At 48.4% G+C, this 12,772-nt stretch overlaps 7 protein-coding genes across 7 annotated transcripts; 2 read left to right on the top strand and 5 right to left on the bottom strand.

Moving 5' to 3' along the window:
* Positions 1-1,317: 1,317 nt before the first annotated feature.
* On the bottom strand, positions 1,318-2,348 carry EI90DRAFT_2921002 (RlpA-like double-psi beta-barrel-protein domain-containing protein-containing protein; the record flags this gene model as incomplete). The annotated part of the gene is made up of 6 exons (XM_039054764.1): positions 1,318-1,485; positions 1,538-1,672; positions 1,732-1,843; positions 1,890-2,037; positions 2,092-2,198; positions 2,248-2,348. 6 exons carry the CDS (start codon positions 2,346-2,348, stop codon positions 1,318-1,320), a joined length of 771 nt encoding a protein of 256 aa, XP_038915900.1.
* A 3,419-nt stretch (positions 2,349-5,767) lies between these two features.
* EI90DRAFT_3058462 (Bromodomain-containing protein) lies at positions 5,768-7,451 on the bottom strand. Its single transcript, XM_039060366.1, has 8 exons — positions 7,254-7,451; positions 7,084-7,200; positions 6,946-7,026; positions 6,827-6,889; positions 6,653-6,770; positions 6,561-6,594; positions 6,357-6,505; positions 5,768-6,297 (listed from the first exon to the last, which is right to left on the bottom strand). Exons 1-8 carry the CDS (start codon positions 7,419-7,421, stop codon positions 6,110-6,112), a joined length of 918 nt encoding a protein of 305 aa, XP_038915899.1. The 5' UTR covers positions 7,422-7,451; the 3' UTR covers positions 5,768-6,109.
* On the bottom strand, positions 7,253-8,385 carry EI90DRAFT_3058461 (uncharacterized protein). Its single transcript, XM_039060365.1, has 4 exons — positions 8,366-8,385; positions 8,253-8,311; positions 8,147-8,199; positions 7,253-8,092 (listed from the first exon to the last, which is right to left on the bottom strand). The coding sequence occupies exons 3-4, from the start codon at positions 8,193-8,195 to the stop codon at positions 7,566-7,568; spliced, it is 576 nt and encodes a 191-aa protein (XP_038915898.1). The 5' UTR covers positions 8,196-8,199; positions 8,253-8,311; positions 8,366-8,385; the 3' UTR covers positions 7,253-7,565.
* On the bottom strand, positions 8,219-8,719 carry EI90DRAFT_2920645 (uncharacterized protein; the record flags this gene model as incomplete). Its single annotated transcript, XM_039054754.1, has 2 exons — positions 8,219-8,311; positions 8,366-8,719. 2 exons carry the CDS (start codon positions 8,717-8,719, stop codon positions 8,219-8,221), a joined length of 447 nt encoding a protein of 148 aa, XP_038915897.1.
* Positions 8,720-8,770: 51 nt separating this feature from the next.
* EI90DRAFT_3058458 (cytochrome b5) lies at positions 8,771-9,643 on the top strand. Its single transcript, XM_039060364.1, has 5 exons — positions 8,771-9,139; positions 9,205-9,273; positions 9,328-9,388; positions 9,452-9,465; positions 9,524-9,643. The coding sequence occupies exons 1-5, from the start codon at positions 8,836-8,838 to the stop codon at positions 9,589-9,591; spliced, it is 516 nt and encodes a 171-aa protein (XP_038915896.1). The 5' UTR covers positions 8,771-8,835; the 3' UTR covers positions 9,592-9,643.
* Positions 9,644-9,779: 136 nt separating this feature from the next.
* Positions 9,780-11,366, bottom strand: EI90DRAFT_3058456 (D-lactaldehyde dehydrogenase). Its single transcript, XM_039060363.1, has 8 exons — positions 11,138-11,366; positions 10,929-11,083; positions 10,790-10,874; positions 10,546-10,710; positions 10,479-10,487; positions 10,399-10,413; positions 10,126-10,327; positions 9,780-10,053 (listed from the first exon to the last, which is right to left on the bottom strand). The coding sequence occupies exons 1-8, from the start codon at positions 11,330-11,332 to the stop codon at positions 9,860-9,862; spliced, it is 1,020 nt and encodes a 339-aa protein (XP_038915895.1). The 5' UTR covers positions 11,333-11,366; the 3' UTR covers positions 9,780-9,859.
* A 244-nt stretch (positions 11,367-11,610) lies between these two features.
* Positions 11,611-12,512, top strand: EI90DRAFT_2920917 (P-loop containing nucleoside triphosphate hydrolase protein; the record flags this gene model as incomplete). Its single annotated transcript, XM_039054761.1, has 4 exons — positions 11,611-11,734; positions 11,880-12,082; positions 12,153-12,332; positions 12,393-12,512. 4 exons carry the CDS (start codon positions 11,611-11,613, stop codon positions 12,510-12,512), a joined length of 627 nt encoding a protein of 208 aa, XP_038915894.1.
* Positions 12,513-12,772: the final 260 nt, after the last annotated feature.

Here is a 12,772-nt window from a genome sequence, read left to right as displayed (position 1 = left end):
GTAGAAGACGGCAGTTTTTGGATGAAAGATGGGTCAAACCTGAATATTTAAATTGCAGGCCGCTCATGAGAGGACATTATGTCACACGCAGTGTCGGGTCCTGAGAGCGGCATGGGGCTAGGCTAGAAATACCGTAGAAGGGGCTCCGTCTGAAGTCAAAACGAACACTAAGCCTAGCCAAAATTCAGGCTCGTCGAGCCAATTCCCTCTGTGAATCGACCGTCGTCGCCCCATCTTCTGGGAGGAATAGTGGGTGTGACGTGCTAATTACAGCTTCATTTCGGGCACGGTCATCGTGGGACCTCGGTGTATGGAGTGCATACTCTGATTTTTAAGGTCAATTGATGAAAATACTAAGGAAGCACTCAGGATTGAGCATCACTAGTATTGGCATTCTCTAGCTCTTGGGAAGAGAGAGAGAGATGGCGTAGGAGTGCTCACCTTGGGCTGAATGCGAGATTGCTAAGTCGAATATCATAGTTCCAATCGCCTCACGCGTCTTGGACAAACGGCAGCTCTAGATACCGAGCCTTACTCCTTATACAGGGCAATGTTCTTGCTTATGGGGGCTTTGACTGAGCGGCTCCAGAGATTGCTCGCAATGCACTTAATCTCGGAAGTAGGGTCACTGATACCATCTGCACAAGCGGGACGATATGGGATCCATGTCCTGCGAATATCAATCCCTTCCTGCGGAGGTCGCTAAGGGGCCCTATATATCGCTGACGGATGAGAATACCACTCACATGGACTAGGTCGATAATAATAAAAAACAGGCCTGAGGCGCGCTGAGAGGAGTGGCCCATTCGACAAAGATGCCATTTCCGAAGCGGAAAACTGAGTTCTTGTTCCGAACAACCCCCAGTGGCCATTTAACAGAAAAACCGAATCCCTTTGTGATGCAATAACTCGCAAGTGAAGCGTGGAACATGCAACCAGCGGCGCTGGCATGCGATGAAAAAGCATCAGGAGCGGCAATGGGCAACTATAGCGGCATGAGGCCTGACTTGCAGAAACGATATGCGAACGGTTGGAAGGACACGTTTAGGCTGCTTTGACGGAAGGGATTTTCAGAGAACATCCTTGTTTCTTAATAGCCCGCACGCCACTAAGACTCAGAGTACTAATTAGCACCTTAGGATGTTTTCTGGACAACTGCCCAGGTGTCGGCGTGCAGAGGCACGTTAGGAAAATCTTTTCCCTGTACTTAAGTTCTATCCTACCTCGTGTCTAATACTTGGCGTTGGAATGGAATCACAGGGTAATCCGACGCCAATAAAAGGGTATATTGTTGTCCACGCATATATGGAGCGAGTGTCATGATACTACAACATTCAGGACCTCGAGTAGAGTGATTCCAAGCATCGGAAGCATAAATGGTAAAGTCGTCCGTGTTGGCGGAGATATTCTAGGCACAGCATGATTTGTTGTGTTGGGTCCAACTCCACCATCTGAATGTGAGGGGCAGGTGGTATTTGGATATGTCTGTGAGTGAAGTTACGGAGGTGCAGGGTGGAGGTAGGTGGGACGAACATACAAGCGGATCAGCTGGACAACAAACCGCGTCGGGCCCTAGGTTCGATACACTTCCAAGCGCTTCTCGATGGTTCCAGCCTGCCCAATTGTCTTTGCACGGGATGGCTGTGTAAGAGACATTCCAAACGCCAAAATCCTATTGACGTTTGGCCAAAGAAACGTTATTTAGATTCCTTGGCAAAAAGACAAACTGACGTCATATCCATAATACGAGACATTTGAAGGGAACCAATCGTAGGGTATGTCATGCTGTTCACCTTCAGATCGAGATTGCCATGCGAGATCGAAGTTGATGAACAGTCCTGCTCTGTTTATGGATGAGATTCGGAATGACCAAACCAAATTACACTCACGCATTAGGAGAGTCTTCAGTCGCATTGCACCATGGTCCCCCGTCGGGACATTCGTCAGTTATCTTGATGACCAGGGAAGGCGGGTTGGCTGGGTACCATATTGGGTCACTGGCGATTGTGTTGACAAGTCGTACATGGAAACATCGCCCTAAGCGAGCCCCAGCATTAGCAAAATCAGTTCCTTCCATCGCGGCACGCTTACCACATCCAGGACCGTAGGCACTAAGTGAACCATATGCCAGGGAGCTGAGCGCAGCAGTGGGGAAATGATTTGAATCCGCTGTGCAACCACATGCTGCTATAGCACCCCTGGGGGTAAATTAGGTCTGTGTTGGATCTGGAATAGGCGTACCCGTACATGGGGAGGTAGTAATGGGTCATAGTGGCAAAACCAACGCCAGGAATTGTCCATGCCGCACACGGAATCACAAAGAGCATAAAGCTGAGAAAAGCATTCATCGCGTGGGAGAGATTCGGCGGGCAGGACAGGCTTGCAGATGACGTGGAGAGCATTAATGTTAAGCTGATATGGATAAATATTGCTTGGTGTCGCCGAAGCCCGCCGGCCCAATCAGCAGAAGTAAAGCGCTGCACGCTTCTAGGGACGCGTTCTACTCAGTGAGTACCTGACTCCTTGACCAAAAAATATGAGAAGGCTCGAAAGTCAGCACAATCCACCGGTTGAAGCACAACAAGGCCGCTTCCGGCTCGTTCTACTGTGTCTGCGACACTCCACACTGCTAGGCTGCTTCGAGGCCGGTAAAAAGTTTACGGAAAGGCCGTCAGAATTACGCGAGGTGCACCACTTTGTCCCACGGTGCAAGATGGCTGCAGGGCGCTTGAGTCGTTGTCCATCCGTGAGATCAAATGATTAATTTGGTAGCATTGATTCCGTCCTGCAATATTTTATTATCGGTGAACCCGTCACCGGCTCGGCCCTGTGGACTTGCCTGCTCGTCTCGTTGTATGTGGTGTTAACATGCCTTGGGGGGGCCCGGTTGTACGTTGTAACACATGCTCGACCTCCGTGGTGATTCGATTCCACTTCCCACCCTTCAATACCAACTTTATTTTGATTGCAAACCATGATGCCGAAGACTTAAGGGATACCGGGACGGTCGCAGGCACCCCCAGCTCCAAATAGTATAGTGCGTTAGAAGCCAGAAACTTCGAAGAAACTGGGATTCGGAGACGGGGAGTTCGCCGTAATGTCACGCTGCTGGATGTTGCATGAGTCTCGCATGAGAGGACTGGCCTTAAAGTCCGGCTTAAAACTCGGGTGGTTTGGCCTTGCAGATGGATGACGAACCAGCCTGGTCCCCGGAGATTATTGCGGGAATGGAGGGTCCGGAGTCAGCTTGAACTTCTCTTGGCTTAGCTGGTGTCAACCGCCTCAGGATCATATATACGCGGTGACAATTTCCACCACGATAAGAGCAGACTCGCTGGCTCTCAGTTCATATGCTACCAAGGCATGCATGAAGACCCTCGAGTCTGGGTATTAAACTCCCGGTAGATGACGAATATGACGAAGGGTGGGGTGGGAGCGCGATGAAGCCTAACTACTTGGAACCGGCGAGATCGGCTAGTGAGCCCTGTGAGGTGCTGATGGATGTCATGTCCCAGCTTAATACTACTCCGAAATCCCACATTTCGTGGTCTAAGCAGCTCATCTCAGCTTATAGTGGCGGTATGACGAATGAGTCAATGACGGAATGCCAGCGAGCGCCATCAAATGGAATTGGGGAGCCTTTTTTTTCCGTTCATCGTCGTGTCATGGATGATCCACTTCGTACCAAGGGCAGCTAGTTAAGTAGGCGCGCGCCACATTAATTCTAGCATGGAACTTCTTATGCTCAGCTTGAGCTCTTGTGAGTGCTTTCGGATACTTGAAAAATACAGGTTCTCTTCAATCTGGCGATTGATGGCCTGTAATGGGCTTAAGTTTGGCACGACATTGTAGACCGGGTTATTCCTTGAAGACAGTATTCAACAGAGAACCTCTTCCTGATGTCTGGGACGGCTAAAGCCCTCTGATGGCCAAAACATGGACAATAATGCACACGGGCCTCGTAAATATTTTTGGGGCCTATCAGCATCCATACAGCTCATCTTCAAGTTCCATCAGAGCCTTAGGGTGTGAAGCATTTACTATTCTCTCAGGTTCGTCCAAAGCATGCCGCAGGGTCTCTGCAATACTGACAGAATTCGAACCCATGACAGAAGTTCGAGCAAAATCAGTGCAGCCAATCATATTGAAGAATATCGGCTCCCGCTACTTTGTCAAAGGACGATTACTTTATCAGTACCCCATTCTGAGCCAAGAGGCAAGCAGCTAGTTAAGTAATTTTCTAATTCGTCGATTCCTCCGTAAAACTTCTCGTGCTCAGAAAGGATGTTCTAAGTGTGAGTGAATGCAGAAAAATGGCGTTGGAAGTGGACGGTTTCCTCGAGATGGTGGTGTTTTTTTTTTTGATGAACTATGGTGTTGTGCATGAGCCTGTGATAGGGTAGAGAACACGATCGCAACCGACAGGACTAGGACAATAATCGACGAAATCCATATAGCTGTATGGCCAATTGGAAACGATTCCCTTTGCAATGGAAATTGCTCACAAGGGCTGGCCTGTGTATTTTAATTCAGGTATATTCCCCAGCTCATCGCAAAACAAGATGGGGAGCACCAGTGTTGCTTTTATTTTAAGTCGACCGATTAAGATTAAATGCCCAAGGCAGTTATAACTATTGTTTGTTTGTTTTCATGGCAGCCAAAGGCGATTAGATGTAGGGGCTACATGTCTCAGGATTTACATGAACTTTGAAGAGTTATGCATTATTGAAAAAGTTTAATCTTGTCGATTAAACGACACTGCGGAACACTGATTCCGTGAGCGCTTGTTTCAAATCCATGGATCAACTGGAAGCCATGAATTCTCCTTCCCTCATGTTCCGTAAGATCCGGTGATCAACAGAAGCTTAAGATTTACTGTTTATTGTTATATTGTTATACTGTCTGATGGGCATGTGTCAACCGTCGGCGCCCATACGATGCGTGACTCCGCAATGTTGTGTCGTCCTATTTACGAATTATGGGGTGGACCTGCCGAGCTTCTTGCCGAGATCGAGGCCATGTGCACATACCCTACAATCGGAAGATCTGGGTGATTTGACCTAACCCATGGCCCAAGGCTTCAGCCTTCCGCTACACATGTCGAATTGTATTGATTGAGAATCAATGAGAAAACTGGTGTCACGAAGACTTGCCATGCTGTTTTTTTTTTTTTTTAATTTGGAAAGGCCAAGGCAATGACGTCTTTGAAATTTTGTCAGATGTGTAGGGGGTTCCAATATCGGAAGGGATCTCAAGATATTCAAGATATGGATGACTCTGAGCCAAGGGGGTGGAGGCAACTCTCAAATTTGAATTCAATAAATGCAGTTCTCGCCATAATGGGTGGGGTGCAGATCGGTCCCTCATTGGGTCTGCGATAGTGACTGACTAAAAATTACAAAATAAAACCTGCCCAAGTATTGGTGCCTTGATACGATATTTGAAACTCCGTTACATGGTACCGGCAATTTCACAGGCGCCATGACTTTCCAGCGTGCGGTAGGCTTGCTGACCCCGGTTCAGGTTCCGAGTGCGGACGAGCGGCCAGTTTCACAAGTGATGATAATTCCCACATGGCAGGGCACTCCTACAGCGCAGTTGTCTTCTAACGAACGCCACAGACACGAGCCGCCCTGCCTTCGATGGGATCATGGCATGCCAATACATATATCCGCGGGGTGTGCATGTATCCAGGATTAGATGCGTTGACATTTTCGCAATAGACAAGACGAAAATCTGGCAGCACAACCACGAACACACCATAGGCATAAAAACTGATTGTTAACTGGAACTTGATTGGTAATTCCACATATGCTAATCGATCCCTTGGTACGGGGTGAGATTTAGAAGATACACCTTGTAGGGCAGGTATCATTTTTCGAGTCTTTCAGGTCACAGATTGCCTCCCAAGTTAGCGGCCCAGATTCAGACGAGGCCGAGTTTACCACCCTGCAGCAGACGGTTCCGCCACCCCAACGACACTCGCAACCAACTTTGGGCATAAACACGTTGACGTTTCGCGCGTGGTTTCAGATGAGGGCTTCCCTTTGATACAAGGTGTACACAATGAGAGATTTCGGGACACGGACGCGTTAGGGGAATTCGATGGTCAACCTCGACCGGCCTTAGTTAGGTACTCCTTCATGAACTTCTCCATCCGATTGGCCCTCTTAGCGTATCCCGAGTTCTCGGAATTATACACACGGCAGTTGGAGAATATCAGCTGGGCATCTGCAACAAAGGAATCGAAGTCGGCGTATCCGCCGTTTTCCAACTTTTTTTCCATTGTGCTGAAGTCTACTCATTCGGAGCCCGATTAGCCGGTAAAGAAGCGAAGGTGAACAGAAACCACGCACCCATAGGATTTTTGATCACATCATAGTAGTCTGTCACTTCGTTCTTATTCACAGGCAAAAGAAACGGCCAAGCATCGGCGTGCCCTTGTAATTCACTCAACAACTTCCTCATGGCAGTGTGGTCCGCATTCCGTACGGGTCGGAGAAGCCTGAGCTTTCAATGAGATGCCCGGGACGTTGTACGCCGAAGCTGTGGGAACATACGTTGCATCCATCTCGGGTGTCCACCCACTTTCGCCTGATGCAGTTAGCGTGTTTAGCTAACATCGAGAGATATGAATCTGAATTGCGCTTACAAAGACCAGGAACGTCTTTGTGATGGATCTTGAATCCCTCTGGTGCGTTCCTGAAGACGTCGAGTCCTTTGTAAATGATATGGGATTTCGATAATTGCCGTATCTTGGTCAAGATTGCCTGAAATCGAAGCAAGTCAGTAACTTGTGTACATAGCACGTTACAAAATGCAGTACCTCCTTTTGAGATTGTAGCATTCCTCTAGCTTCGAGATAATCTACTTTCGGAAGCATTGTGCACTGTTGTTCCAGGCGGTTGCAGTGAATCGAAGAGACTCTAATGGAGCTAAACACACTTGCATCAGGGTTCCACCTTCATAATCCTTGATGTATCCCATCCATAGGTGCTTCGGTAGGGTAATCTCTCTCGTAAAACCCTGTAGCAGCGTCAACAGCGTCATCCCCGGTTACGCGTGCAACAATAATTGTCGTACCTGTTTCTTGAAATATCCTATTGCATAATTGTCCGCATACGTGAGGAAGTGCTTTATCTCCGGCATATTCTTCTTCATGTAAGATTTGAACTGGTTCATCAGATGGCCACCGTATCCCTTAATCGAAGGAAGTGTCAGCGCAGGTCACCGCGAAGGTAATGAAAGGTCACATTAATCTGATAAACACCAGAAATTGCAAAGAACACGATCTCGGCGAAGGTGCGATGTGGAAATGGTCTGTAGGCAATGCCGCCTACCACTTTCAGCCCCTTTTGCACCACAGCCATCGCCTCAGCGTTACGGTCAAAGACCAATCGTGTTATGTACTCTCTCGGCATCTTTGGAAGCTGCTTCTGGAAGAGGCACTTGAGGCCCGTGAGGATGATAGACGATCTTGGGGACCCATCATTCACAACTACTTCAAACTTGATTTTTCCTTCGCGTTCTTCTATGATGGATGGTCGTTCTCGTTTCTGGGGCGACTAAATATGGGGTCTGTGAGACTCCAACATTTGCTTCATGAAGACAGTAATTGCCTCAGTAGGGGCCGCGGCTGCGTCGATTGCGATTCCGGTTGCCAGCCGCGCAACTTCCTGTTTCTCGTCTCGCCGTTCAACAGAGTTGATCACTTTGGCTTTAGCCTTGGCGTCCTCCGCAGCTGCAGCCTCATCTATATGTTCGGGACTGTCGGAAGTTTGTAGTGCGAGGGTGGGGTGCGATTCTGTCTTTCCTGACTGCCGACCAATCAGGCTCGTATCCAATCCAGCGGCGCGTCCCAATTCCGTATCCAAGTCATCGACAATTTCTTCGGGCTCCTCATCAACACCCATCATTATGCTATCAACAGCTTGGCGTTTCTGGGCTCGAGTGTCGGAGGTGGGTTGTCGAGACGCAAGTGGCACATCTTCGTCGTCATCGCTAAATGAAGAGGCTGAAAGCAGGTCCTTTTCACCAGTGCCGTTCATAGGTGCATCGCTGAGTCCGGACGACGAGTCTGCATCTGATTCGTCTATGGCGTTGTAAGTGGTGCGGGGGATGTCCTTCGGGAGTTCGAGATTCGTACCCAGAGGAATGTCAATGTCCATGGCAGAGAGATCCAAGGGGCGCTTCATTTGCCTAGAGTTTAGTAAATGAGCTACGAGTTAGCACCCTCATTTCCGATAACTGACTTTCGTAACGATAAGATATCCTCGTCGGTATATTCGAAATTTAGAAGTTGTCCTTTGTTCTGAAAATTTTGAGAAATTATACACCACTTGGATAAACTACCAACGATGGTTACCTCTAACAACTCATCGATTCTGACTGCGGCTCGAGCTCTTCGATTAAATTCCTCCAGATCTATGGAATCGTCGCAGCCATGATCCTCGAATGAGTGTCCGCAGTCACAAATTTTCAAGTGACCTTCGTCTGTAAGTTCCTCGGAGAACTCTGCCATATCCAACACAATCCCAACATCTTCCGAATCGTCCGCCATGGCTTGCCACCCGGGAGGGGGGTGCAAACCAAGACAAGTGCAACCACTGGCAGAGCATGGTGAATGACGCGCTATTTTAGCACGCTTAGCATTGTATGAGATTGAATTTGCCTCTTCGACTGCAGAAGGGTAAAGGAATGTCGGCGGAAGAGCGCTCATTCGCGTCCAGTTCTAGTCTTCCAACTCCAAGCTCGCCACGCAATTCATCACACTTTGTTGACATGTGATCTTGGTCAGTCCCCAACAGGTTCTTCACAACTCCGGTAACTCTTGCAATGGATTACATCTTGTCAACGCTGAAGGAGACACCTATCAACGTTCTTCTCTGGCTGCCCATCGCATACCTTACGTACGATATTCTCTTCCCTCGATCGTCGGTCCACTCCGGATCCTCGGTTCCGACGTCTTACGAAGAGGCTTATGTGTGGAAGCCAAAAACGCACCCTCCTGCAACATTGTTCAAGAAATATTCGCCTATAACCCTCTCAGAGTTTAACGGGACTAAGAATCCGAAGATATTGTTAGCTATCGACCGTGTGGTATATGATGTGACAGCTGGGAAGACGTTTTACGGGCCGGGCACGCAAATTTCTCCAATTTGTGCTTAAGCGCTGCTTAAGCTCATCAGCTTTTCTCATCTGTAGATGGGCCGTATGGTAACTTCGCCGGACGAGATGCATCAAGAGGAATGGCGAAGCAATCCTTTGATCTAGGTTGGTAACTTAACCAACTCCCACTCTGTTTGACCTAATGAGGAGCGTTTATAGAAATGTTGACCCCAGTTGACGCGCCAATTGATCCACTGACGGATCTCACTGATAGCGAAAGGTAGTTTTTCGCGAAGTGTCCCGTTTATCCAGTTTCTAACCCTCTTGGTACCCTTTTGTTTAGGGACAACATGAGAGGTAATGGTTACAGTAACCCCTTGACTCCCTCTGTGCCGCTGATAATTCTTGCATTTAGGGTGGAGTGATCACTTCACGCACAAATACATGACTTGCGGCGAGCTCGTCGAGAATGACCAATTATAATGTCTCATAGAATGCCGATTTTTAAGTCAGGTCTAAACCTTGATTATTTTAAGCCACGCGCTTCTACCCCGACACACAGAGCACGCAGCCTAAACTCTTCAGCCCACGTTTCAATGTTGTAGACTGATTGTGTGCACTTGATACGTACAATGCAGAGTGCTGTGCTTGGATCCACCATAAAGAAGGTTCTTCTGTAAGGAATCCATCCCAAAATGCCACTAGTGGACATCCTATTTGTTCTGTCACACATCCCAACCCCCATTGTGATTCAAGGTATATCACTGGGAAAGCGTTCCTTGAGACTCTTGTATGCATCGATGGCAGCCTCCTCTAATGAACGAAACTTCAGTCCCAGAACGCGCTGCGCTTTGGAACTATCTATTGTCAGTGATTGGGAGATGCTCGTATCTTCGCGTTCGTTGAAACTAGGGACATTGATGTTTTCCCCTTGAAGAACATTAGCTATACCAGTAACGAAGATCATAAACATCAGCTTTCTTTGGGGGGACAAGAAACCTTGACCTTGCACTCAACTAATTTCTTGCCAGTAAAACTCCCGAGCAGACGCGATAAATCGCTGCCCACCAGCTTCTGGGTGGGAGAGAGCGAGGAAATGCGCCTCGCCAACATCGCGGACGTCTACAAAACTAGTCGAAAGGGCAGGAGATTTTCCCGGGTGAAGAATTTGGTCCAGGAACGCAGCCAATGACGCATTCAGAGATGCAAGGTCTTTCACCTGTAATGGAATTTCGGAAAAGAAGAGTCCTATTGGCAAAATCGGGGGTCGCATCGAACCCTTGAACTCACTTTATGAATAACAGGCTAGGAGTGGTGTGAAATTTGATCCGAGTTAGCATATTATGCAACCTATTACGCCCAAGACGTACCCCAAATACCTGGAAGTACGTGAGCATGGGCCACAGGGAGACCGAGCGAATATGTATGGGGACTGACCATGCTGGGCAAGAGGGTCGTTAAATCCCAGGAAAGTTCATTGTCTTGAACAAATTTCCACGCCGCACGCTCGGCGAGAGCTTTGCTAGCTCGATACTTATGAACTCCTGGGGCATTATTCCTTTGTTCATCAACTATCTTTGGCGAGTACGTGTTCCAGTCGCTCTGTGGATGCGCCAGCAGGAGATAAGAAATGGGCGCCAGCCCAACGGTTTCCGTTTATTCTTTCTCAACGGAGACTAACCTCCGTGAAATTGTACACAGAGGTCTGTTTTGGTTCCGTGGCCGCAGAGATTGAAGAGGTAATGACGACCCTCTGGACATTTGCACTGTCATCGGAAAGAGTTGAGAGCCACCCTTACTCGTGAAGCACAATCGCTCACCCAAATAGTTTTGCGCTTTCTAAAAGTCCCAATGTCCCCTTCACAGCCGTATCGATGAGCCACTGGGGGTCCTCAGTATTCAGAACACAGGGAGATGCAGTGTGGATAATTGCGTCCGGATTCGCTTCCTTGACCACTTCATCGCATGCATTGGGCTATCAATATACTGTATCGGTAAATTTTTCAATCATGAATTCATGAAGAATTACAAAACCTATGTCAGGAACCACAGCGTAGTTGAACTCATCGCCAAACAAGCTTTTAAGGTAGTCCCCATCAAGTGAAGATTGAACCGTGCCCACGACGCGGTAGCCGCGATCAAGGAGCGTCTTGACGATCCAGCTAGCTAAGAAACCGCTGGCTCCCGTGACGAGTACTTTAGACGGCGCTGTAACTCCTGGCATAGCGCTAACTGCAATGATATTGCGTGGGAAACTGATCAGAAGAAGCACTGAGGCACATGCTTATCAGTCACAGGGCCACTGGACAAGCGTCAGACCAGTACTCAAAATCCAGACTTTCGAGGCGAAGACCCAAAGTGTGACTCCCATTTACACGGCTTCTCGAGAAGGGGGATAGAGCACAGCCCCACCCGTGTGTTGATAAGATTCCATTTCGATCGCGCGTTGATCTTTGATCACATCACCAATCTCGTTCCATCTTCGTCATTTTCGGTAACGAAATGCCTTCAACTGGCTCGTTCTCCAGACCTCTTGTCGTGTTTGGGCCCTCCGGAACAGGCAAATCCACCCTCTTGAAGAAATTGTTTGCTGATCATCCTGATAAGTTTGGGTTCAGTGTTTCGCGTTAGTACCTATTCTCCGTTAGCACCCATTTAATGTGCAGACGTTGCGGTTGGAAACGGGAGGAGCAGTAGCACAAGAAATCCCGTTCCTGCCCCCTACAGTGCTCAATGGTCACTTACAAAAGGGTGCTGACGTCTAGCTATAGATACAACAAGATCCCCAAGAGCAGGCGAGACGAACGGGAAAGAGTATCATTTCACGACACGAGAGCAGTTCCTCTCGCTCGTTGATCAGGGGGCTTTCATAGAGCATGCTCAATTTTCTGGAAACCTTTATGGCACGACTGTCAAGGCCGTACAGGATGTCGCTGAGAGGGGAAGGAGATGTATTCTAGACATTGACGCTCAGGTAGGTCCTGAGCTCTGTCACAATGCCTATTTCTCCTAACTGATAAAACAATAATCCTCCCAACGCGTAGGGTGTGCGAACCATTAAGGAGAAACATCCCAACCTGAACCCAGTCTTTGTCTTTATATCACCGCCCTCTCTTGATGCCCTGCGCTCTCGGCTCGTTGGACGCGGCACCGAAACGAATGAAGCACTCAATGCACGTCTATCCGCCGCTCTGGACGAGATATTTTATGCCCGCACAGGAAGAGTTCCTATTACTGATGAGGGTACTGCGGCAGTGTCACAGACGCAAGGGGAACAGGATAAGGTGCAAGTGGTGGATCATGTAGTCGTAAATGACGTTGTTGAGAGAGCGTACAGTCTATTGGAGAAACTAGCATTGGGAGTAGGGGAAGGTGTAAAGAGTGACGAACTTCCTCCGTTCTAACCCCCCGTAGACATCCCCCTATACTATAGATGCTTCAGCCCACTAGGCACCCCCATATATAATAGTGACGGTGATGACAAGGGGTCTACAACTAATAAAGATATCATCCGTGGGCGCGGGATTTGGGCACTACCTTCTGACGGATTTAGCCGATTGAACTGAGGTGATCGGCACCTTGGGTATGTGTGGTATCGTTGTGTCTCTAGGTTGCAATGCTACAGAAATCAAGCGTGACGCTGAATTCCGCGCTCTGCGCACTT

The sequence above is a fragment of the Cantharellus anzutake genome, assembly GCF_015039405.1.
Source record: "Cantharellus anzutake strain C23 chromosome Unknown EI90scaffold_24, whole genome shotgun sequence".
Classification (NCBI taxonomy): domain Eukaryota; kingdom Fungi; phylum Basidiomycota; class Agaricomycetes; order Cantharellales; family Hydnaceae; genus Cantharellus; species Cantharellus anzutake.
Note: the sequence above shows the minus strand (reverse complement) of the source record. Positions and strands in the feature narration are given on the sequence as shown.